Source organism: Malus sylvestris, chromosome 6 (genome assembly GCF_916048215.2).
Source record: "Malus sylvestris chromosome 6, drMalSylv7.2, whole genome shotgun sequence".
In the NCBI taxonomy this organism is placed as follows: Eukaryota; Viridiplantae; Streptophyta; class Magnoliopsida; order Rosales; family Rosaceae; genus Malus; species Malus sylvestris.
This window is the reverse complement of record NC_062265.1, coordinates 18,263,970-18,289,884: the sequence shown is the minus strand read 5'-3', so window position 1 is coordinate 18,289,884 and position 25,915 is coordinate 18,263,970. Positions and strand designations below refer to the sequence as shown.

At 36.0% G+C, this 25,915-nt stretch overlaps 1 protein-coding gene and 1 pseudogene across 4 annotated transcripts; one reads left to right on the top strand and one right to left on the bottom strand.

Moving 5' to 3' along the window:
• The first annotated feature begins 7,254 nt into the window (after window positions 1-7,254).
• Window positions 7,255-8,428, top strand: LOC126625029 (BON1-associated protein 2-like; annotated as a pseudogene).
• A 4,218-nt stretch (window positions 8,429-12,646) lies between these two features.
• On the bottom strand, window positions 12,647-25,476 carry LOC126625026 (protein unc-13 homolog). 4 transcript variants are annotated; one of them, XM_050294103.1, is made up of 26 exons: window positions 25,091-25,457; window positions 24,906-24,970; window positions 24,381-24,651; window positions 24,055-24,121; window positions 23,749-23,899; window positions 22,789-22,956; window positions 22,038-22,136; window positions 21,692-21,898; window positions 21,490-21,591; window positions 20,897-21,127; window positions 20,495-20,575; window positions 20,159-20,245; window positions 19,892-20,077; window positions 19,657-19,797; window positions 18,946-19,038; window positions 18,170-18,241; window positions 17,650-17,767; window positions 16,696-16,868; window positions 15,799-15,883; window positions 15,426-15,545; window positions 14,645-14,751; window positions 14,387-14,464; window positions 14,219-14,314; window positions 13,944-14,039; window positions 13,676-13,859; window positions 12,647-13,077 (listed from the first exon to the last, which is right to left on the bottom strand). In XM_050294103.1, the coding sequence occupies exons 1-26, from the start codon at window positions 25,281-25,283 to the stop codon at window positions 12,908-12,910; spliced, it is 3,441 nt and encodes a 1,146-aa protein (XP_050150060.1). In that variant the 5' UTR covers window positions 25,284-25,457; the 3' UTR covers window positions 12,647-12,907. The 4 variants fall into 4 exon arrangements, 3 of the variants coding, with proteins under 3 accessions (XP_050150060.1, XP_050150062.1, XP_050150061.1); XM_050294105.1 differs by lacking the exon at window positions 25,091-25,457 and having other exon boundaries at window positions 24,055-24,132; window positions 24,381-24,617; window positions 24,906-24,976; XM_050294104.1 differs by lacking the exon at window positions 25,091-25,457 and having other exon boundaries at window positions 24,381-24,617; window positions 24,906-24,976.
• Between the last annotated feature and the right edge of the window lie 439 nt (window positions 25,477-25,915).

The window sequence follows — 25,915 nt, the reverse complement described above, 5'->3', positions numbered from 1 at the left end:
ATTCTCAGCCCATTTGGCAATTGGGCTGAGCTGGAGCAGTGGCCCAAAGGTTTGGGTCAAAGATTTTTGGGCCGAGTTTGGGCCCAAGGCCCTTTGTATTCTTTTTTTCTCTTCTTTTCCAGCCGATTGCCACTACAACCGCCGAATTCTGGAAATATATTGGCCGAAAAACTTCAAGGGCTTATAACGGGACCAAGACTCAACCATTTTCAAACATTTAAAAATCAAAATGAAGCTAGGGAGATAAGGATTCGGATTATACTGTTGTGGACTCAGTCATGGTCGAAAAGTGGCCGAAAAAAAGGCCTGCAACATACTGGTCCGCTGGAAATTATGGTTAATTTTCCCACGAAGTGTTTCTCTATGTCAAATGTTATATTGTGGCCAAAAACAACATGAAATTGTGATCTAGGATGACCCACATCGGTTTCAAGGCTTACCTTGCTCATAATCTTGAGAGTTCGTCGAGAACTCATTGAGGAAGACGATGAACAGTGGCGTAGCCACTGTCGGACGTCGAGACTCCATGGTCTTAGCCTGGGTTCGAGACGAGGAAGGTCAGACGGTGGTGGGGGTCTAGGTTAAGAGGTGTAGCTTGTCGAAGACGGCGAGTGGTGGTGGTTCAAGCCGATTGCACCTCTCGGTGCTTGCCATGGAATAAAAGAGGGAAAAAGTGGAGCGTTTGAGAGAGAAGATAGTAGGTGGCAGAAAATGAGTGGTCCAGGAAACTTGAAGGGGAACACGGCAACAAGGGAAGAATGGGGTGTGGGGGCCATAGTCAAAAAATAATGTTTAAATAATTAAAATATCCCAAAAATAATAACATACTAATATAAAAATTTGAATAAAAATTTGAAATATAAAATAATAATTTTTACAAAAGTATTTTCAAATTCGTAACTCCGTAAAATCTTCATCATAACTCCGAATTCAATTCCGCTTGCATCTACGCGTTCATACTGTTGAGTACTTCAAGAATAAAGTGAAATAGTAGCTCGTACGTGTCACAAAGAGACGGTAAATGAAAGTTAACGCCCTTGCCTCTGGGAGTATTTTCGTCAATTCATACATTTAAAATTACTAAAATTGTAAAATTAGGGATGGGTTGTCACAATATACCCACCTTAAAAAAATTTCGTCCCCGAAATTTAAAATCATTTTCTATACTTAAAATACTCTAAAATGTAGGAAGAAAGTATATATAATGAAGAAATCAAGCTAGAACGGTTGCATAAAATAGAATGTCATTCCGTTGCGATCGGAGTGCAATGATTCCTCTTTCATGCCACCAAACTCATACTTTCCTTCTCCTTCAGCACAATAATATAATACTTATTATGAAAACATAAAGTTGAAAACATTTATATATGTATTACATTCCGTCAAAATACATAAATATAATGACGTAAAGTTAAAGTATTTTTCACGTACTTCAAAGGTAAGTATGTAGTATCCTTGGGTCAAGTCCAAACAATAAATAAATAACTAAACGTATAAATAATTAAAATTCCTAACGTAGACGGACCTAAATTTCCACTTGCTTTAACGAGTTCAATAATTAAGTTCTCAATATTACGGTCTGCAGCTTGCAATACCAACAACTTACTATTGTCACTATAAGCAAGCAAATAATTCCAGAGGGCGCAATATTACCATCATGCCCCCCATTAGGAAATACTCATACATCGTTTGATCAAAGCCTCGATCGTGCTCACGCACTACCCTATCGGGCAACATCGTCAATATTATAAAAATTTTCTATATCGTAATCTCAATCATTCAGATACATGTTCATAATACTCTGTTGTCAATCATATACTATGCATGAAAACTTTATAACATGTCTCAAATGGTGTCATACTCAAAAACTGAAAGTGTAACCGCAGTTACACGCAGCCCTAACAAAATAAGTGTGCACTACAATCATGCTAAACTATAGAACAAATAAGCACAACATGTCCACGAAAATCGGGATAATTTGTTTTGACTGGCCATTAGTCTGAAGGTGAAGTGTGGTATTGAACAACAACTTGTATTCATAAGAAGACTTCCCAAGGCTTGGAAGTGAAGCATGCATCACAATGGGGTACAATAGTGACATGCATACCGTGAAATCAAGCAATGTAGTTCACAATGCCTTAATGAGCAGCTTCATATTGAATTTCCCTCAAATTTAGCAAAAACTATGTCAAGAAGGCTAAAAGAACAATCAAGAATTTAAAGGTCAAAACAGTCCACCAAAACCAGAATACAAGGTAATTGGAATTAATGCATGACGCCTTGCTACAACAGTAGCTTCTGGAATATTCAATCACCAACAGTAAAGATTCGTTAGCAGAGTATTTGTTAGCTGAGTGTTGGTGTTTCGAAAATTTGATTTTGATGCTGAAGTTGGTGAGAAAGTCGTCGGTAAGACTACTACAAATTCATCAGGCTATGAAAGAAAACTTAAGTTCCAAAAGTTGGTCGGGTAGACCATTAATTCATCAAGGTATGGATTAACGGTTTTAATCATCACCAAATTGTTTTGCTAAAATCTAGGTATTGTCATAAGGTTCGGCCTTTTGCCCTCGTGGATAGGTTTGAGATTCCCTAGATAAAGTGTTTGGTTGGGTAAATTCCTAATTGGTAAGCCTTAGTAACTAAGTTCTCTCAATAATGTAGGACTTGTTTGAAAAGTCACAAGGAAAACTGATGTAGTGCAAGAAAGTAGATCAATGGTGTATTCAACTTCCCGTTTTAATGGTATCTCAAGTAAACGCCAAAGATATACATCCTCGAAACGTATGATACATGCTAATAGGTCTTCACAGCTTTCTCGATATTCAATTCACTCTAACAGTGAAGTATCAACTCGTACTTTGATTCTACTGTCTACAGGTGGGAGTGATCGAAAAGGTGGCTAGTCGAAAAGGTTTTGTTTATCTAGATGGGTGATAAGGTAAAAACAACTATGAGTTTACTATCCTAATACAAAGCTTGCTCCTAAGTTTCTTCGGCTCAGGTAGTCATTGTTAATTGGTCTATTAGTCGTGCAGCTAATTAATGCATATATGATATTTTGATATGGTTCGCTACCCAAAAGCTGTAAATCGGCGTTCTAGCATAAGGGTATCACTCCCAGAAACAAGTACATATGTCCGGTATCAGAAATCATACCGCATGAATACTGGTTAACAGTTCCTGGATATCGGACATTATTATCAATTAGTAGTGCCACCATAGGTTGATTACAGGTTAGAGCTCGCTCGGGTAAATGGTTTTAGATGATTGGTAAGGAACTGGTCCTGTGAGATGGTTTCATTAATTCTAGGGAAAACACTTACCACTTCGGGGATTTCTACTAACAGTAGGTATAACAATTCGTACACCTATGCCTATGCTCGTCAAAATGACGAGTACATCACCAAAAGAAATTTGAAAAACTAGTATTGGTTGAAACGTCCTAAAGTCGGAAAAGGAAGTTGTTAATAATCTGCTTTAGAACAGACTTAAATGGAAGTCGATCTTCCTCTTAAAGATCCGGAATGATCACTAGTACGTTTGAAAAGATTAGTGCTATCGGGGACTATAATTGATTGTTCCAAGATGTTCTTCCGTCGAGTGCTACCCCTTTAGCACCAGATTGTCACTCAAGACATTTCTGGAATCTCGACGAAAATAAATTTAGTGGGAATTCTAATAGATGGTATACTAATGGGTACTGCCAAGGAATCAAAACCATTTCTGGTTTCCTAACTCAAAAGGGTTGGTACAAATGATTAGATGGCAGTGGAATTAGTAGGTAAATCCCCCGTGATGCACAATTATCGATATAGTAACTCTACTTCAGGACCATTAACTTGTCTTAAATCTACATCTCCTTGATAGGGAAATTCTTCGTTTAAAGTTTACAGGCAGTCGCCAAGGTGTTCTTCTAGAAGGTCGACTAAGTTACTCAAAACTTAGAAAGAATTAACACATTTTTCATGCCCGTCGAGGTGGCAAGATTCGAAAATTAGGCTAAAAAACCAAGAAAACTTATATCACATGTGTGATGAATGCAATATTGCCCAAACTTATGCTCTGATACCAAACTGACACACCCCGACCTGAAATGTTCACTAGGACTCCGAATCGAGTTGTCTTGGTCGACACCTAGAAGGTGACAAAGACATAAAGTGTATTGATGTGGAAAATGTGTATAAATTTAAACCTAAAAGTGCATAAATATAAGAGTGCACTATGAGAGGGAATGAACTCATTTCACACGTGATGTCAGAGCATAAGTACAATATAGTAAGATAGGGTGAGAATTATACCATTGGGGTGATCGTCTACACCAAGATTTGCCAAGAATCCTCGTTGATACAAAAGCTCAGCTACTAAAACCTAGAGGGGCGAAAAACAAAGGTGAGTGGACCTGAAAGTAAAGTTTTAATAAAAGCTTTCTGAAAATATTATAACCTATCGCCGTAAAACAAGTATAATTTATAAAATATACATACTATGTATAATAAGAAAATACTTACCGTAGCCTGCAAAATCTCAAGAATGTCATACGTTGCAATATTGTGTAAATGAACATATAACAACCAATATCACATAATCTTGCATAAGCAAACATATCATATCGGGTGCTCATCGACACATGCTGACACGAGTTCATACAGAGGTATTCTAACATGAACAAGATTGGGTGTAACAATAATATACGCTCTAGTACTACAATCACGTGAAGACTGGTGCTATGTGCAGCACATACAAGTCGGAGTTGCCTATTGCAACCTATACGACATGACTGGTAGCTACGATGGATCCAAAGTGAGCGTACGATGCGATGTGCACATACACGTGAAAGACTGACCCTGGTCCAAGCAAGTACTAACAGTGGTGTAACAAACGATGAGCAAATAACATAATTATAATCATGCCACAGCCATTCAACAATTCTAATCAATATCATACTATTCATGACCATAAATATAATTAAGACATCCCCTTATAGTAAGCTTACATGTGCATCCCGCATGTTATTTCATCATTTCCCAACAATAAGGCATTTCTTATCAACGTAAGTTTAATCATGGCAATCACATAGAGAATTTATTAATAATTGTATATATGGAAACTAACCAATATATATCAAAGAAAAGACCCGCTCACATATCATATCGTCGAGTCGAACCTGTTCGAACTAGAGTAGCCGAAGTCATCGATAATAATCGCACCTAAGCATAATATTAGGACCCATTAGTAAAACTCTACTCAAATAATTAAATTTGGGAAAATGGACAACGAATTTGGAATTTGGGCATCGAAATACACTAAGGAGGGTCTCTGGCAAATTTTGTAAAAAGTCAACGAGAAGGTCGATGGTCAACCCTAAAAAGTCAACCGAGCCGGCCCGTTGGTTAACTATGTTAAAACTTCAGAATTTCACTAAGTGGATGCCAAAATGGACTTGGGGCGTCAAAAATAGCCTAGAAGGCTTATCGAGAAAATTACAAAAAATTAACATAAGGAATATTCCTAGAATATTCTCAGCTCATTTAGAAATTAGGCCGGGCTGGAGCAGTGGCCCAAAGGTTTGGGTCAAAGATTTTTGGGATGGGTTTAGGCCTAAGGCCCTTTTTTTCTCTCTCTCTTCTTCTCTAGCCTGTTGCCATTGCAACTGCTGGATTCTGGAAATATATTGGCCAGAAAACTTCAAGGGCTTATAACAGGACCAAGACTAAACCATTTTCAAACATTTAAAAATCAAAACGAAGCAAGGGAGATAAGGATTCGAATTATACCATTTTGGACTCAATCATGGCTGAAAAAAGGGCCTGCAACACACAGGTTCGCCGAAAATTATGGGGAATTTTCCCACAAAGTGTTTCTCTGTGTCAAACGTTATAATGAGGCCAAAAACAACATGAAATTGTGATCTAGGATGACCCACATCGGTTTCGAGGCTTACCATGCTCGGAATCTTGAGAGTTCGTCGAGAACTTACCGAGGAAGACGATGAACAGTGGCGTAGCCACTGTTGAAAGTTGAGACTCCATGGTCTTGGCCTGGGTTCGAGATGAGTAGGGTTAGACAGTGGTGAGGGTCTAGGTTAGGAGGTGCAACTCGTCGAAGACGGCAAGTGGTGGTGGTTCAAGCCGATTGCACCTCTCGGTGCTTGCTGGGGAATAAGAGAGGGAGAGAATGGAGCATTTGAGGGAGAAGAGAGTAGGTGGCAGAAAATGAGTGGTCCAGGAAACTTGAAGGGGAACACGGTAGCAAGGGAAGGAGAAATTTTTAATTGTGACGAGAACACAAGTGGTACATCATGTGTTTTAATAGGAATGGTGGAAAATTTTATTTTTTAAGTTATTAACTTTTTAGCACATATATCCCACAATTTGTATAATGACAAGTGGTATACCACCTTGTGTACCGGTCACACTGAAAAAATCTATCCAAGGGAAGAATGGGGTGTGGGCCTATAGTAAGAAAATAATGTTTAAATAATTAAAATATCCCAAAAATAATAACATACTAATATAAAAATTTGCATAAAGATGTGAAATATAAAATAATAATTTTTACAAAAGTATTTTTTATGATTCGTAGCTCTGTAAAATCTTCATCGTAGCTTCGAATTCGATTCCGCTTACACCTACTCGTTTGTGTCGTCGAGTACTTCAGGAATACAATGAAATAGTAGCTCATACGCATCACGAAAAGACGATCAACGAAAATCAATGCCCTTGCCTCTAGGAGCATTTTCGCCAATTCACACATTTAAAATTACTAAAATTGTAAACTTAGGGACGGGTTATCACAACGACATATTATAATAATAGGGTGGGGATAAACTAAGTCACGCAATGAGTCATCCATAATAATTTAGTTCAAACTCGTCATCCACATGAGTCTAACCTAAAACCTTTCATTTAAACATGGAGATAAATAACATTAAAAATTGTAATACTAAGTGGCGTCTTATTATCAACATCCACAATAATTAGACCGTTTCAAATTCCATTATTCTTATAGATTAATCAAACAAGAAAATTCATAAATTTTAAAAACTAAAATTACGTCATTTTAAAATTATTTAGTAATCTTAAACTTCCGCATCCAATTATGTATGTTATTATTGAGAAACTTATAAAAATGATGAGGGTCACTTTCTCAAATGAGTTGGCATGGGTATGGGAAGGAGGAAAACATCAAAACTTGTCACCCAAGTTGACTTGGCAAGCGGGAATTAATATATAGCTGCACATATATCCACCCCTTCAATTTCCATATCCATTTCCCCAGTCTATACATATTCCACAGGGAAACTGCACTGTAAGAAGCCTTGAAGCTCCGAGAACTCTCCCTCTCCTATATATAAGACACCCTCAAGCTCCAATATATATTAATAATCTTTATATATATATCCATATACATATATATATATATATATATATATATATATATATAGATAGATATAATATATCACGATGTTGCAGCAGTACAACCACCAGCCACTGATGAAGATGGAGATCGCTGTGCTATCAGCCCAAGGCCTCAAAACCACATCGCCCTTTCTCTTCTCGAACAAAATCAGACCCTTCATCACCCTCACCACTCTCCCACGCACTATTGCTCCTCCATGCACACCCAAAACCAACGGTGATCACACCTTCCACGCGTACAAAACAAGGGTGGATGATCAAGGAGGCGTCAACCCTACATGGGGTGACAAATTTCATGTCCCTATTGATACAACTTTCTTCAACAACAGGTATTCTTGCATACATCTCCAGCTCTTCACCAAGAGGCTCATAATGGGCCGCGCTCAGCTGGGCTGGTGCCAAATCCCCGCCCACGATATTGGGTTCCCGCTGGCCGGTTCAGCTCGGTTCTTGAGTTACCGGCTACGGGCTAGAGACGGCTCCAGAACTAATGGAATTGTGAACCTTTCTGTGAAGTTGGAGAATTTACGTCCGGTCACCGATCACCGGCCTTTAAACTCAACGACTGCACCGGCTTTTGATATGTGTGGCACGGTCATTGGTACGCCGGTGACAACCCTACTGCCACCGGTGGGTGAGTGCTCTGTTAGTTGTCAAGGGCGGAGAGGTCAGATGGGTTTTGGTTGTAAAGAGGCAGATGACTGGGACCATGTGTGATTGAGTTGAGGAGGCAATGAAAAGATTTGGGGACCTTAGACAAATTTCATGTCTTTACTTTGGTGGCGTTTATTTGCAGATTAGGTTCTTTAGGAATGTAACTTTCATGTCTATTAACCGAGGAAGAGAATAAGATCTCATTATTCCTTTGCTTGGAAACGATGTAAAAATGGGATAAAGATTTGAACTTGGATTATGAGCTAGTTGATAGAAAAGATTTTTCTTTTCATATGATTTGTATATGGCTTACTATAGTTAAAGAAATGCATTCCTATTTTAGCAAGTGTAAATTTATTTTTGTATAAATTTAGTATTACTCGAAATGAATTCTGAAAAATTAAAAGGTGCGCCCTATAAAAATTTTGAAGTTATAATTTTGTTATAAGAGCTCCATATAAAACTTCTATTTGAACTCGTATATTTAGTTCAGAGAAAAGATCTTTTTTTTGTGCTAGCGTATAACTCTAAACATGTTACGCTACATTGAGATTCTAAACGTAATAAAGAATTTTGTTTTCGAGAAACAAATATGTTGTCTTTTTCTTGGTTGAGAATTTAGGGGTGCACATCAAATGCCCAATGTTGTGAAAAGATAGATACTTGAATCACATATCGACGAGTGAGGAGAACTTTCTTGTGGTTTCCTTTCTAATAAGTTGTAGTATTTGAGACGTTAGAAAAACAAAAGCCACCGTCTATTGTCTAGTATTTCCAAAAGTAAAGAGTAAAAGCTCATGAAATCCAATCAAGTAACGTTCACTACGTTGGCAATTCATCTTTCCACATTGGATAAGCGTAATGCCGACCTCATAGATTAAGGTAGCAACGGTTTTTCAAATTTAATCTAATTAGAATAATAGTTTTTAACTAAAAATTATGACTAATGGTAATTTAACTCTTCAAAATGTTTAGCTATAATCATTTTTGTTAATTCCGTTAAAATTTCCATCAAAACGAGTGGTGTTGGAATAATTATTGCTATAATTGGATTAAATTTTGAGGGATCATTGCTCTAATTGAATTAAAATTGAGAAACTATTTCTCCAATTGAATTAAAATTGATGAACTATTTCTACAATTTTTTTTCATGTTGTTTTTCATATATTGCCCCTTGATTCTACCTTATGTATATGGCACGTGATTCATTTTGATGAAAATTTTAATGAAATTAATGAGAAAAATCATAACTACACGTATTAATTAATTAAAATATCAATAATTATAAATTTTTAATTAAAAGACCATTATAAAATTAAGGAACTTTTGCTTCAATTTTAAAAGTAGCGTAAAGGCTCATGAAATCCAACCAACTTTCGGTGCGTTGGCAAATCATCTTTACACATTGGATAAGTGTAGATAAATGCCGACTTCAGAGATTAGTGGATCCCACACGTTACTTTATTGCAATCTTCAAGTGCCATCATTTTTTTTTGGTCAAACAATTAATTTAATAAATTAATTGTTAGATTAAAAAATAGACGAAATTCCAACTCACATTATAATATAAAAACAATATTTTTCTCGATTATTGTGATAAAGGGATATTTGCAACCCCATTATTTTGTTTAGTTGATTTGATTGTGATGGGCCATCTAACTGCCAACTATAATCGATAGGGATCCTTGTCTGCCATTCTATTTTTATACTTTTTCCATCCTTTTCTGTTTTGTGTGATCATAATTAAATCACGTCAATATTTTATGTTCTTATTACTTTTTATTTTATTATTTTTATAAAAAAATTAAAATTAAATGTTAACGTGACTTAACCGTGATCACATAAATAGGAGAGAATGGAAAGAGTATGAAAATGGAAGGGCGGACAATCCATCTCTTCCCATATGAGCAAGGAACAAAATGCCGATATTATCGGTTTTTCACGGTACCGATATTTTAATAGTTATCCAACGGGTTTTCGTCAAAATATCGCGATATTATCGATAATATCAATAATATCGCGATATTTCCGAAACTGTCGTGATATTTTGAAACTGTGCTAGTCGGAGAAGAACGCCGGAGCTTCTACAGCTCCGCCCGATTGTAAAAGAGGACCTAGACTCCGGTCTAGGTATCAAAATGAAATAGAAGACGAGATAAATGTTTTTATATATTCCCTTTGCCGTGAAACGGTCGGAGGTGTTAGGAAAGTTCGTCGACACCCACGGCCTCGGCGGAGATGGGTGTGCCTATTCCCGAGCCGATTTCGTCCCAAAACCTTGGAAAAAAGCGAGATAGAACTTAAAATTCACATCTAAGCTTCAATCTAGAACAAAAAGAGGTAAACCCGAAGCTTACCTAACCGGACAAATTCAAGAAACTCGCCGGAGGGTTTCTACGTTCGCCGAGTTGCAGAGACGAGAAGGAGAGGGAGAAAGGCGAGGTTAGATGTCAGTTGAAAGATTTATGGAGACCATTTTCATATTTAGAGAGAGGTGAGCACTATATTGATGTCATGCTGTTATGGAGGATTGGCTCTGGTTCTCTCTTGCAGAGCATGGAGGAAGAAGAGAGATGGATGAGTGAAATGAAGAGTCTTTTGTTTGTTCTAGAGAAATGCGAAGGCTCTCGAATTTCTATACTGCATTCAGAAATGAGAGAGAGATCTAATCTTTCATTTGGAATCCTAAGGAACAAATGCATGGATGCGCGACACGTGTTCTAAGCTGACATTTTTCTATGGGTGTTTCGAAATAATTATTTATTTTTACATAAAGTGAGAAAGCTTTGTCAGAAAATACTAACAAAGAGCTGTTGGCTCCAGCACAAGAAAAAAAAAAAAAGTTAGTGGCTCTTGGCTCAAGGAGATGTGCAGACAAGGAACAAGGAACAAGGAACAAGGAATCCAATCTTCAATATAAATTTTAAATAAAACCCCCCACAATCATATAATTCTTAAATAAAAAAAATAAAGGGTAATAAGTCAGTCATGTATCTTATCATGTAATGTATAAAGTATAAAATATTGTACTAATTCATTATATATAAATGATTATGTTGTGTTTAAACTTCTTTCATTAATTACTATATATTTTCTACACTCATAATGTTTGTCAGCTCGCTGTATAATCAACTTAAATCAGTTAAATCCATCATGCAATGCATTTCCTTCCAATTTTTTGTGATAAACTAATAGATAATTGACTAAATAAACATCCTACAAAATTTCAATAAAAATTTCCAAGTTTTTCTTACAATTTCCGTGGTTTCCATATTATTTTTATCGATATCGAAAATATCCCGATATTTCCATCGATATTTCCGTGTGTTTTGAACTACTGATATTTCCGATATCATCGATATTTTATACCTTGCATATGAGGCCATATTTGTACTTGCGATATCAACGTTGGATCAGGATCCTCTCCTGAGCCGATGGAGATGATTCTCCTGATCAGGTCCATCGGGCCGTTCAATTTTTATCCAACGGCTACAAACATGAAGCTTCTCTAAAAATCATAATAAATATAGCCCTTGGATAAAAAATGAACGACCCAATGGGCCTTATCAGGAGTATCCTCCCCATCTACTCAGGAGAGGATCCTGATCCATCAAAGTTAGCGGCGGGTCTGTATTTGTTAATTATGAGTGCTAATTTTAAAAAGCATATTAAAAAGTGTGATTGTTATCAAATCATGTGGAAAATGGAACACACCAGACACCAGTTGGTGCAAAACAGATAGTGCTGAGTCATTTGGCAGATCCAATTATTGTTCTAAAATCACGTGAGCGGTCCTGTTTTGGGGACGGAATGAAATTGAACTTTAGAGATATAGTTGAACTGGTATGAATGGATTTACATAACTAAGTTACATAACCCCTCATATTTTTTCTTATTTTGAATTTATAGCCAATTCAATCCTTGTTACAATTTTTCTCACTAAACATTGACTAGGTTACAAGTTTAATTTAATTAAAAATAACCGATCTTATCCCACCCACCAAACACGGCCTAAGTGGTTCACAAATACATGATAGCCAAAACAACATAAACATCTTATGTTAACAATTTATCAAGAGAATATTTTCCTTTGATAGTGATACGAATTTAGTTGAAACGAGGTTTTAGGAATGTATTGTACTTGTGTAAACGATTGACAATTGTTTGTTGACACAACTTCTTTAAGGCATTATTAGTCACTGCATACTCAAATTTAGGTTTTTTAAATAAAAGTGACATTCATACACTCATTTTCTCCTCTTGCACAATCATGTGAAAATTATATGCACTAATTAATCTAACATCAGACAATTTTGGTATTTTTATTGTTTTTTTTTTTGTTATAGATCCTTATTTGTAGCTACTTAGTACTACAGTCCAATGGTAATCTTCTTCACCTGTAAATGAGAAGTCTTAGGTTTGATTATCGTCAAAGGCGAATTTGAACCACATTATTGCTACTCTGTGAGATTTAGCCTACTCCCTCACCCCCTTAGTATAGATAACATCATTTATTCAAAAACAAAAAAAAAAAAAAACAAAAAGGAAGTTACTTGTGTGCAAGAATGTCCTAACGCACAAATATGTATCACATTAGAGGTGGTAGTTTGCTAATAATGCTGTACGGATACAAGAAATTGGCTGACTACCCTCAAATTTCAGTGCCTCATTCTTCTGCCTAATGGAAGAGCCTACACTGTGCCCTCCTCTGCGGACATTCTCTTGTTGTGCACTACAATGCTACGTTTCTGATTTCAGATTTTGCTTCTCGAAGTTTCTTCTACCACGCTATGCTCCCGATTTCAGATGTTGCTTGCTTCTTGAAGTTTCTTCTACCACGCTACGTTCCTGATTTCGGATGTTGCTTCTTGAAGTTTCTTCTTAAACGATTTAAAACTAGGTGGGCTGTTGGTATTCCAACGAAATGATGTGCTTCGCTTTGTAAGATCTGATCTGAAAGGTGATCCTGCAGTTTGATCCGTTGATGGAGTGTCTTCGTACTCTGCAAACAAAAGGCAAAAGCTCAAATTAAACGATGATTAGAGAAGAATTTCGGTTGTAGAGCAGTAGGTAGACCAGAGAAGACGGTAAACAGAATAGCTTAAAGTAAAAATTCCAAATACAAATTCAGGAGAATAGTTCCAGGCCCTGTTTCCACTACGATTTTTCTGCTATCTGTGATTCTGAAGATAAAATAGTTTGATTTACATTCCTGAACCAGTTTCTTTTCAAAGAATAGAAAATATTCGTCAAACAGTTGTGTCAAATGAATTGATCTTTTTCAATTCATTCAATCCGACAGCCGAAAATTAAGAGGGGTGTGTGTGAAGTAAAAATGGGCGTGTGGATAGCACTATCCTTCTTATTTTGGCTAAAATCCACTTTCTCATTAGCATACAAATCATTATGTATTATAACTCTAATAATTCAAGAATGATATTTCATGCAATTAAACCGTCATCCACTTGTTCCAACATAATTCCTTTCTTATTTTGGCCAAATCCCACTTTGTTGTGAGCATGCGTATCATTATATATAACCCAAAGCAATTCAAAATGGTATTTCATGCAATCAAACCGGCAGAGAGGGAAAAAAATCACCTGATGACATGGGGAATTGATATTGCCTTTTCAAGAATTTGGAGGCTTCTCTATCTTTCTTGTGGCACAAAACCCGTACCAAAGTGTGTGCGTTATGTAAACGCATATGACTCTGATCATGTGAATCTAAGCCTGATGATATTTGTTCACTTGCAGCCATCAGCATTTGGATAATCGTTTCAGTCTACAGAAACAGAGGTTGCGTCACGCTACCAGTTTCAGTCATTCACTTGAGAGGGTATACAATTCTTATTACAATAGACCAAACCTGAAAAGAATACAAGTTCAGTATCTGCTCAGCCAATTTTGCTTCCTGCTCCACTAGTGATCGAGGAAGGCCTTCTCCATCAGCTACGAAAAATTCCTAGGAAGTTTAGCAGCACAACTCCATTAGAAAGCCAAATATGTTTATATATGATTATATGTTGACAATATGTAATGAATATGTGGGTAAGATGTGTGACATAGACAGGAGGAATTTCCAGCGTTCTGAAGATCATTCTTGTAGTTCGTTGAGTTTGAAATATTAGCGGCAACCCATACCTTTAGTGTGGTCAGGTCATCCTCCATCAGTGCAATATCTGAATCACTAAATGCACGAGAAGGCCCTCCATCGAGCAGCACCCATGCAAAGCCTTCCTAAACCACATATGATGCAAGATTAAAACCACCAGAAACGGGGCCACAAATGATTAGTTTAACGAGATATACCAGTGATGCCCGACAAATGCTTGAAACCACAGCATCTCGAAGAGAGTCATCAATAAACCCACACACATGGCCAAGGACCTACAACAATGCCTCTAAGATGAAGAAAATGCACTTGATAATATTTCATAGGAAGCATATCCACAAACGCCAACAACTAAAGTAATAGGCATGTGAGTCTGCAGAGAGAGAGAGAGAGAGAGAGAGAGAGAGAGAGAGAGAGAGAGAGAGAGAGAGAGAGAGAGAGAGATTAATTCTTACAGCATCAATATGTGAAAGAACACCATCCAAACGAGCACCTTCAACATTACCACAGTACAAACCAAAAAGAAATGCATGTCTGAGATCCCAGAACACGATTCTTGCACCTAGAAAAATGAATTTAATAAACAAGATTAAGCCTAGTTGTCTTCAATCATTTTTCACATCGACACGGTTAAAAGTCATTTTGATTTATTTCCGTGGCAAAAAAATAAGTAGGTCCCTTAATTGCACCAAGCTTAGTTGTCTTCGATGTAAACAAATTAAAGGATACATAATAAAAAATAATTATATATTATATAATATCATTAACAATAATACAGAATGAAAAGCAACAGCAGATTGGGCTAACAGGTTTTATTAAGACAACCTGTATGGCTGTATCACCCCATCCCTTAATGTGTGGAACTTAATATTTGCAGATGCTATTCAAATATTAAGTGTAGGTATGAATGAAAGCCTATTGCCAGATGTGTATAGGACAGCCACCGTAATTGATAATGCCATCACAAACTTCAAAGTAATCAGATAATCATCCGTATTAAGTAAAACCAGCCTGTAGATAAAGCTTCATGGTAAAGTCTCACAAATCCACAGTAGAAAAACAGTTACAAAGAAGGATAGTGACTTTAAAAGTATGCAGACAAATATCATTGTTAAAAATGATACTGCATGGATGAACTAAAACAAAAAAGTTAGCTATCTTTTATTAGCATCTTCAGGGAGTTGATGAAAAAGCTAATTCACAGAGGCATTGTGGATGCAAAATAATATTACGCACCAGTAAAGTCACAAAGTTTGCTGATAGCATTTGCTGCAGTGTCCCTGATAATTTCAAAGGTGTTGACAAAGAGCTCATCGACTTGTTCATTAGATGTTGTTCTTGAAGAATGTTCCTTGTCTGATCAAATAAAAATGATCATAACAATAGTAAGTACGTCATCTGTAATGCAAAAACAAATAACCGAACTGAACAGGTTGAGCAACTGTCAAGGATATCTTTAGATAAAAACCACCCTCTTTAGCTTCTCTAGTTTTTTTCCTGATGTGAAAACTTTACAGTTTATACCTAGCACAAAGCCTACGACTTATCTGATTATAGATTAAAGAGACATCATTGAGTACCAATATACCACAGTACAGTAGTAACTTACCCCATTTTTTATGAACAGGTTGTCTAACAAGTGCCCAAGATTTTCTGATGCCATCTTCTAGTATATCTATTTGTTTCTGTATATACTGCAGAAACAAACACAAACCATTGTTTAAATAATTAATAAAAGTAACATCAAAGTGGAGGTTCTATAATCACAATTGAGGATACGAAGTTACAAATGATCCCGCTAAAGAATAAAGATCTTGACTACAATAAATATCTCACAGGTATTTTAAGTTAGTTTTCATGAATATGGTTTACGGTACATTAGTTCTCCTCTACATCCATCTCATATAATTAGTAGTTATACCCCAACATCTGTGCTCTCAAAATTAGGGTCGGTGACAACACCTTCAAGCTTCATCATTCCTATATATTCCTATTCTTTCACTCTTATGGACTTCAGTTTAATAAAACAACAATAGGGTTCTAATTTGGCTTATATACTATGATGGAGCATTCATCCTTTAAATTCACAAATTACCACACAATGTAAACACATTAATCCCCATTAGTATCTTCTATTTATTTTTGAATGGGTCTTGCATTCTTATTACCAAGCACTACTAAAATTGGGCTTATAAGCTCAAATATCCCAAGTCTCTTAGGTAAAGTTCAAAAGCACTTTCATTTGTACTACATCAACTGGAATTATCTTTTTTTGGCCATAAATTTCATGAAAGTACTTTTGATCCCACCCTTTCTCTAGCTACTGAAATCTTTATTATTTTGATACGAATGAGGAAATAATTACATGGTCCATCACGAAAATTAAAACCATCAGAGAAAAGGATAAATTAGCTAGCGTCAGAGAAAATAATTTAACCATTCCAGCAAAAATCACTTTGAAAAAATGCGAAAAAAGAATGGGTTTACAAAAAATATATTCACTCACTTTTAAAGTGTTCAGTCTGATACAGAGTCTGGGTATCGTCAAACTATTCAACTTGTTGTACACATTGTCATCCAGAGGCATACACTCAAGCAACTTTTTCTTCATTACTGGAATCGTCGTCTCCTTGTAACGAGTCAATGGAGGAGCTGATGGATATAAATGATTCTTCTCAACTGCACAGGAGCCATTATGAATGTTTATACCAGAAACTAGATCTCCTTGTGATAAACTACAGTAATATTTGGAATATCATCAGAAAATATATACAGGCTTTTCTGTAACAGCCAGTAAATCCCAAGAAAGTCAGCTAGCAAGTCTTTCCTATTTCCATTTCTAGATTAAGCAATATTAGTAAAAAAGCCTCATTATTTCATCCATCCTACCCACACAAAAATAATAATTCTCAACATATAACTGTTTACCACCAAATCACAACAAAACAAAAAAGCAAAGAAGTAAATATATTGAAGGTAGTGGACGTCTTTAGCAGAAAGTTTTAGTTCTCAATTTCTCAAAAGTCTCAATTAAATCTGGCGCAAATTCAAAACTTCTGGTGAGTGTCTTTCATTTTTCTTGATCAGGCAAAAGTATCGTCTGACAGTTATTGCTGCACAAACTCTGCACAAACTGCGTCCTTCTGCAAAATCTTTCCTTTTTTCCTTTCTGATAAGTCACGTCCTCAAACTTGATGGATCATTCAGAAATTTTGTTAACGAATTTTTCTAGTATCCTCATTATACTTTAAATGTATTAGTCAACAGTGAGATAATATTACGTTATTAACCATCAAGATCATTTGCTAGTAGCAAGCATCATCCATGCCTTCACACATTGGCCCAACCTCAAAAGAAAATAAGTTAAAACCACTGAAATCAAATTCCACTGTGAAGTCATGCTAAAATTGATTATAAGCTATCACGATCATTATCTCAAGTATGGTAATACGTTCAATACCTAGCTTGTCAAGCAATTTCACCAAATAGTTATCCAGGGTGTGGAAGACAACAGATAACAGAGCTTGCAAATGCGTGATGTCCATAGGGAGATTAAAACCAAAAAATTGATCCACACTCTGCAAGTTGGAGAAAAAAAAAAAAAGCAATGAAATGGCATAAATACCAAAGCTGATTGGACATATTTTTAAAGAAATAATGAGAACAGCTATATGGAGTAATCCTCAAAATCAATTAAAAACAATTAATACAGAGAGTTATCTTTTTTCTTATTAAGTAAATTACAATTAAATTCATTTCTTATAAGAGGAAAATATAATAATCATTCGGCACTTAAGAGAAGATTTCTAAGTGAAAGGAGAAAAGGAACAGAGAAATGCAAAGAGCTCAATTCATATCTCTTGACGGTTCAGTGAATCTCTATCAGAAATATCATGGAAACATGGCAAACAGTCGGGGAAGAAAAAGGAATTCTCAGTTCAATAAAGTGCAACAAACCACGTTCTAGCTCTAATACATACCTCTTCTACAATTCTAAATACTTCAATTATTGATGCTGCCTGTCTTTGCTGAGTCGACAAAGGCTCCCACTCCTGCACATAACAAACATTCAAAAGATAATGTACTCATCATATAGAAGAGAAGACATTCTCTTCTTAAAGCATGTCCAAACTTGAAACTTGTCAAATGGTTACCAATAGTTATGTAAAATACTCAACACATACATCAGAAATCAAACTTATCTAGGACTAAATAGAAGAAAAAGAATAAATACTATCCACGAATTCGAAACCAGTGCAACATTCATTCATTCTTGTGCCGGACACTGTTACATCTTGCTAACACCATAGGGATCAACCCAACTAATCCCTAAATCCCATCCATTTAGAACTATTGATGATACACCTCAAGAAGAACAGAACAGGCCCAAATTATGGAAAGTAAGAGGGGAAGACAGAGAAATTTAACAAATTGTTCCTTGTCCTCATCATATGCTCCCCTTCTCACATACACAAGTACACACGAATGCCAATGCTTCATTGTCTTATAGTTTGATCACCAACATTGCTAATCAAAAGTGGTACATTACCCAATGGTTGCCTAGTATCACACTATCAGTTTGTTTGATCAGCTATTATGCGACAAGAAGATAAATAGATTTAACTTCTTATCAGTTTGTTTGATAAGCTAATAAGCTATTACGTTATCTTTCCCTGTTAATTTAGTGCATTTGTTTACCCAGGCAGGTGGGAGGGAAAATATTAAAGTGCACCATTCAAGTCTACATAGAGCCAACCTCAAGATCAAATGCGCGTCCAGTCCACTCCAAGATACGTTCATGCTGAGCAATCACCCAATCAAGAATGAGAGGTTTAGCAACTTCACCAATCTACCCAAAAACAAAAGCACAAACAGATCATTCTTTGACTTATCATCTAATTAAAGTTGAATTATCAATTACAACAAAGGATGAAAGCTGAAGAACACAAGAACATATTAGCGCTCTATAATGCATGTGTGGTGCAAATCTTTTCAAAACTGAAAGTGTCCAACAAGCACCAGACAAAATGCACAGCTTAAGTTAAATTGAATGCTATCAAGTTCCAGAAATCTCCAGAACAGAGTGACCATCTCCCCATGTAAGGCATTAATGGGGAGAAAAGATCTCAAATGTTTCCTAATCCACAGAACGGAATGATTATATTACCAGCAGTATAATCAAATGCAAGCAGAAAGAAACATAAACATATACAGAAGAATGCAGTAAACTGAAATAATTTTTTCATATAACATTTAGCATTGGCTGCGGTTGAAATTCAGAAACTCGGTTAATAGACCTAAGTGGCAACTTAGGCTAGTAGATTTGCTAATCCAAAATTCCAGATACATAACAGCATAATTACACACAAAAGTAAAAGAATTTCGGTAGAATTATTTACTTTTTCATTTTCCGGGTTGGTATATATGGATGAGATATAACAATAAAATATATAAACCATAAACTAACCGGATAATGGTGCAAATGTTTGCTATTTGCTCCATCAACAAGATTATATAGCTGAGTTAGGCCATGATCCAATAAATCAGCAGCTGGAAGAACTGCTTTAACATCTTCAGAGAGAGATGACACCCCATCAAGAAATGGTTTCTACACATCAACATAACGAATCAATCACAAGTTTCACAGCGTACCAGCTGCAAATAGATTGATAATTCATTTATTAAAAGGTGCAAAAACAAACCAGTCTTCCCCAAAAAATCTGGTGCAATAGCATAGCTACCATCGTCACAGATTTAGGACACCATTTACATATCTCCGGGTAGAAGACATTGAACTCTTTCTCAGATATCAACCTGAGTTCATTTGCAAGTACTTCCAAGGGATGCCTTTTTTCCACTTTGGATAAATGTTCGACGTTACTTGCTGCCTAACAATATAAACAGTTTGTCTTTTTTAACAGATAGAAATCTAAATTTTATACAAACTTAAAATCATAAGCATTTCGTACCCGCCTGTATGCTGCTTCAATGGACCTTTCCACATAAGATTCAAATATTTTAGCAGCGTCCTCATCTGGAATATTCAACCTGCTCAACTGCATATAAGAAAATTTTCATGAGATTATATATCCTTTCAATTACTACCAACTCAAGTCCAACCGCCAAGCTTCTTTACCCCATAAATAAAAACATCAGACATATGGAGAAAACAACCCTACCTACTGCTTTGTGAAGTTAAATACTTAATCAAGCAACAATTGCAACCATATTAGACATATGGAAGTAGTATAATTCGTTTAAAACCACATGTTCACATTACTAGCTAGGAGTGCAGCAAGGCTAACCTTATTATCACCACCATCGCCAAAAGTATAAATGCCAACTACTGACAATAAGCTCATCACCCTCTTTATGTGATAAGGTTGCTGAAATAAAAATCTCATAATTAGAACATAACATTTGGAAATCCAAAAGTGTTGCAATATGTAAATTTTAATAAAACATCGAAGGACATAAAAGAAAATTGATACATGTAAACATTGGCTAACAAAGAATTTACAATGTTCAGACGACTGCCATTTCATTTCACATTTGAGTAACACTGATACGATGATTTAAATGGCATAAAAATAAAAAATAAAAAATAAACACAGTGAAGAAAAAGAAGTAAAGATTGCAGGTACACAATGCTGCATTGAAATGTTTTCTCTTCATAAAACCAAAAACAAAATGGGACATGATATAACCTGACTAAAATGGAGATGATAGTCTTCCAGTTTGCTCTCACACCAGATGCTTATCGAGTAGAAGACAGCGTCAACCAAACTAAGTTTTATCTCGCTGTCATTGCACTGCCTAGAACATAGCAGGCTATTGCTATATAGCCTCAACTTCTTATCATCACCTTTAGCTGATATAAGTTTCAGCAACTCCACTGTTGCATATTCTAATAGCAAAGGCTCGCCTGTTTCAACAAACTTCAACACAGAAACTTGCCTCAGATAACTATTAGAGATGGTATTAAGCATTGAATGGCAAATGAAGGACAAAGGTACTGGTAACCAGAATACTGATGGTGCAAGATTCACTCAACCCACTACTCCAAAATTTTAATAAGTTTTTATTCCGTCGGAATTTAATATAGGCTGTTTAAACAGACTTTTGTTCACCCAGTGTGCTAATAATGCAATAAAAGTAACAACTTTCACAACAAAGCCCACACAAATTTAAAGAAGGAATAATGATTACTATCATTCAATCCAGATTGAAGGATGCATTTATAAAGTTGATTCGCGAAACATGCTACATAAATGTTAAATGTTAAAGATATCATGTTTACCTGTTGGAAAAGGACCCACCCATATATTGCATCATGGATTTTTTGAGTGAGGCCTAAAGTGGACCATGTCAATTTTAAAAGCATCAGGAACTCATCGGCTTCCTAATAGGATGAAAGCAGCAAATTTGAGCTTCACCAGAATTAAACTACAAGGACATAAAAAGAAATTGCTTAACTGAAATTAAGACAATGATATATCTACCGCTATTAGCTGGCCTTCATCAAGAGCATCAAATACACCAAGAAGTAGTTTCTCATAAAGTCTAATATTCAGGTGATACGCAGAAGTCCAATAATAGGTCTCACTTTCGATACCCAAGTGCCCTGGAAGAGATGAGAACTTCAAAGCCACCTGTTTGATAACTGATAGAACCTCAGCCCGTTCAGAAAGAGACATAAAGTCCCATTCCTGCAATATCGAGATAACAAATCAGAGCCATTATTGAATTGTTGGGACAACTAAGATAAACAAAATAAGCATCTCTCAATAAGTATTCAAAATTTCAGATTCACCATTTCTATAATGTTGTAAACTCACAAGGACACACCTTTGCATTTTTTACCATAGCAAGAGCACTCATAATAGCTCGATTATCATGTGCTACAAGGTCAGCAGAAAAACAGAGAAGTTCTTCTAATATACTTGCCTACAAAATGAGTAGAAAATAAATACGTCAATTCAAAGCTTAAAATCCTTAATTACAACAAAAGCATGATGAGAACTACGTAGAGATCTTGTCAATTATCAATTCCTCAACTTCTAAATTAAACAATTAAACAGGCGAACAGATTTTGACACTGCCCATTGTACATTACCTAGAAGTTACAGAAAAAACTACTACAACTACTGCTAAGGTCACTACAGAAATGCCTTATATGTCAACCTTTCAAGTCAGGGCAACTCTAAAATTCTTCACCGGCAGACAACCTAAGGCCCAAACTGAGAACAGTCAAGATAAGGCAAGCATGTTTACACTAAGTTTGGTAATTAGTCTACCCTAAAACTACTGACAGGGCTATTGCTTGAGGTACTAAATTCATGCAATCACAAGCCAACCAGTATTACATTATCCAAAGACAGGTCGCTAAAAGCTTTACAAGTTTACAACATGTCTTTCAAAGTACATGGTTATATGAGTCTCACTCAAACTAATTCCTGGTCAATGAGTTTTTGCCTAACTACTACTACATGTGAAAGGTGTCTGATTAATATGACAATTTACCACGTTCACCTATTTGCTCTAGCCAGTTCTGAAGTTAAAAGGACTCAATTCTAAACTATTCAAAAGTTGACCAAACCTGTCTATTCTTCCACTGCATATAAGACTTTTCATTTGGAAAATCAGACTTAAAAGTTCCATTTACAAGCCCCAACAAGATTTGAGGAACATCGATTTGTGCCCGCGTTCTCCCTGACGCTAACAGCATCAACTTTTGCCTAGTGCTTTCATCCATCGCTTCTGAAATCTACCAAAGAAGAAATAATTGCTTCTGAAATGAAATAGTCAAAGTATTTGAGCAAGAAAGGAAAACTGAGTGAAAAACAGAAATATCCTTCTCTTCAACAGATTGGTGTTTGCAATCAGTAACAGGGGCATGTATGTCATTAAAAGCTATCTATTATGAAAGCTACAAACAGAAGTAAATATATATTTTCATAAGCTTTTTCTTTACCCCTTCTTCTTTCTAGAAGCTCTTTATTTAAGTGGTAGAGCTATGGAAGAATAACTTAAAATTAGACTGGTATAAGCTAGACCTTTGTAATAACTTTCATTCTCTCTCAAAGAAGTTGGAAAATATTTCCGGAATATATCACCCAACTGTACAGTAAGACACACAGCATATATCTTTCCCAGCAGATGATTGTATAAATTCAAAGTACACTGTTTCGAATTCAAAGTCAGAGATAAATGACGATATCAGGTGATGCATATAGTTAAAAAAACATTATATAAATTTGTATTGATGAGTGCATTTGGTTATGAATGTGATATGTATAAATTTGAACAACTTTCCAGACATGGGAATCAGTCAGAGATAAATGACGATATCAGGTGATGCATATAGTTAAAAAAACATTATATAAATTTGTATTGATGAGTGCATTTGGTTATGAATGTGATATGTATAAATTTGAACAACTTTCCAGACATGGGAATCCTTAATATATGCAGAATATACATCAAACTGGAAATCTTTCTGCATCTTTCCATAAAGGACATAAAATTGCAGCTCCGAAGTGAATTTAATAAAGTTTACCTGCATTTGCACACGGATGGTGTGGATGAGCCGTAAATCTCTTTCAAGTGGTTGAGACTGCACATTTGTTGTTTCCCTTCTACTCTTCAATCGTGACAGCAATTTTGAACTCCTTTGCTTCTTTCTATCCTCAACTGAACATATTACAATCCTGTCATGGAAAGGCAAGGAGTAAGACAACAAGAGAGCAATGGAGGGTAAAAGACTGATTCTACATCAAATCAATATCTCGAAATTACATAACTGCATGAAAGAAATATGGGTTTCATCACACACATACACAGAGAATGAGAAAATAGAGTTTACCCAGAAGTTGCCAAAGATGCTAACAATATTTCATAGGCTGACTCCCGCAAGTCATCATCCGACAATCCTTCAAAAATTCTGAAGCTATGTTACAGTTTTACTTAAAACTTAAAATGTCGAAGGAACTTCAGCATACATATACACATCTTAAACAAACAAAAAAAAAGGCAAAATAAATCGTGGAGCGGATAACTTAATCACTAGAAAAGAAGAGACTGCCTATCATTTGAGGAACCTCTGATTTCATAACATTTTCTTCAGAAATGACCATATCAAATTGTAGGACACTAATTTATCATAAATACCATAGGCAAAGTAACCAATACCTGTGTTTAGACGAGGCAATCCCAACGGTAGCACTTTAACCTCTTCAACATGCTTTGGAGGTGCACTTGGCATGGCTCTATATTTGACACCATAGTCATCACCAGCCTTTTCAATGTCCCCAACACTCAAAGAATTCAGCTGTGCGGATGAACTTGATGCATTGTTAGCGGTCCGGTTCACATGTACGGGAGTAGGCACACGCCGAGGAGGTGATCCAGATGATTCTGGATCAGAAACTAGGAAAAAGGAATCCCATAATTCGGATTGAATCTGCCCGAAAAATAAAAAAAGCAAATGATAATGAAAATTAATCCTAACAGAGTGTAATAAAATGTAAACTCATGTCCTCCAAAAAGTTTCTGGATCTGTTAATCTCTCTTAAATAGCTTATGTTGAAACATTTCTCGCTTTTCGCCCAGTTCTCGAACAAAAGCAAACCAACAACTAGAACCGAAACAAGAATCGCAATTTCGAAACTCAAAAACTTAGAAGAGAAACATATTCAGTAGAGAGTCAAGTTTTACCATTAGAGGGTAAGAAGATTCACGAAAGTACTTCTTGGTTGCTTCAGATATATCCACCACTCCACCTGTTTCCAAAACAGTTTTCAAAAACACAAAAAATGAGCTAAAATTAGACCAAAATTCAAGTATTATTATTCAGCTGCATTCGAAGCAAAAAGGTGAAGAAGCAAAAATAAGAGACTTGCCAGATTTGACGCAGTCGAGGACATAATCGGCGCTGATAGTATCGAAATCGATGTGGGAGATGGAGGCGGCGGACGCGGGGGCGGAGTCTGACCCGGACAGCGTTCGGACCAGACCCGACGAAAAGAGGAATTCTAAGAGCTTGCGACGATCACGGCGATATCGCTGCAGCAAAGGTTGGTGGTGCTCCATCATCAGCAGCTAACTCCTACTTGACGGCAATTGGAGGAGGAGCGCGAAAACACTGCCCACAATGCGGCTGCTGTTTCATGCTTTCGGCAGATGCTTATTGCATTTGCTTATTTTTCGGGTTAAATTATACTTTTTGCCACTCGGTTTTGATTATTTCTAAGTTGACCCCTTATTCTGTTTTTTCTTTTACTTTTTCTCCGCAGTTCATTTGAATTTGAAATTGGAATTTTATTTAAAGATGCCAAAAGTTTCTTTAAATTTACCTTTTTGACGAGGGAGCGGATAGTTGAAGAATTTCCCTTTTTCTTTTCATCTAACCGTCCATGAAATTTGAATTCAAATATCTTTCGTTGCATGCATTGTAATATATTCTAGTAATATTACTCTTCACTTTTAAGTTAAAAGTCTTAAGTTCAATCCTCGCGTGAATTGTTAGCACATTTTTGTGAGACTAAAAAGATAAAATTGGCCTCACATATAGCTCCTCATGCTAACAATTAACGGAGAGTTTTAAATTAGCCTAATATGTATGGCTCAGGTGCTAATAATTAACAGAAAGTTAGCATAATTTTCAATTTTTGACCAGAGAGTTGACGAAATTTTTAATTTTGAGCCTAAATCCTAACAACCTTAAC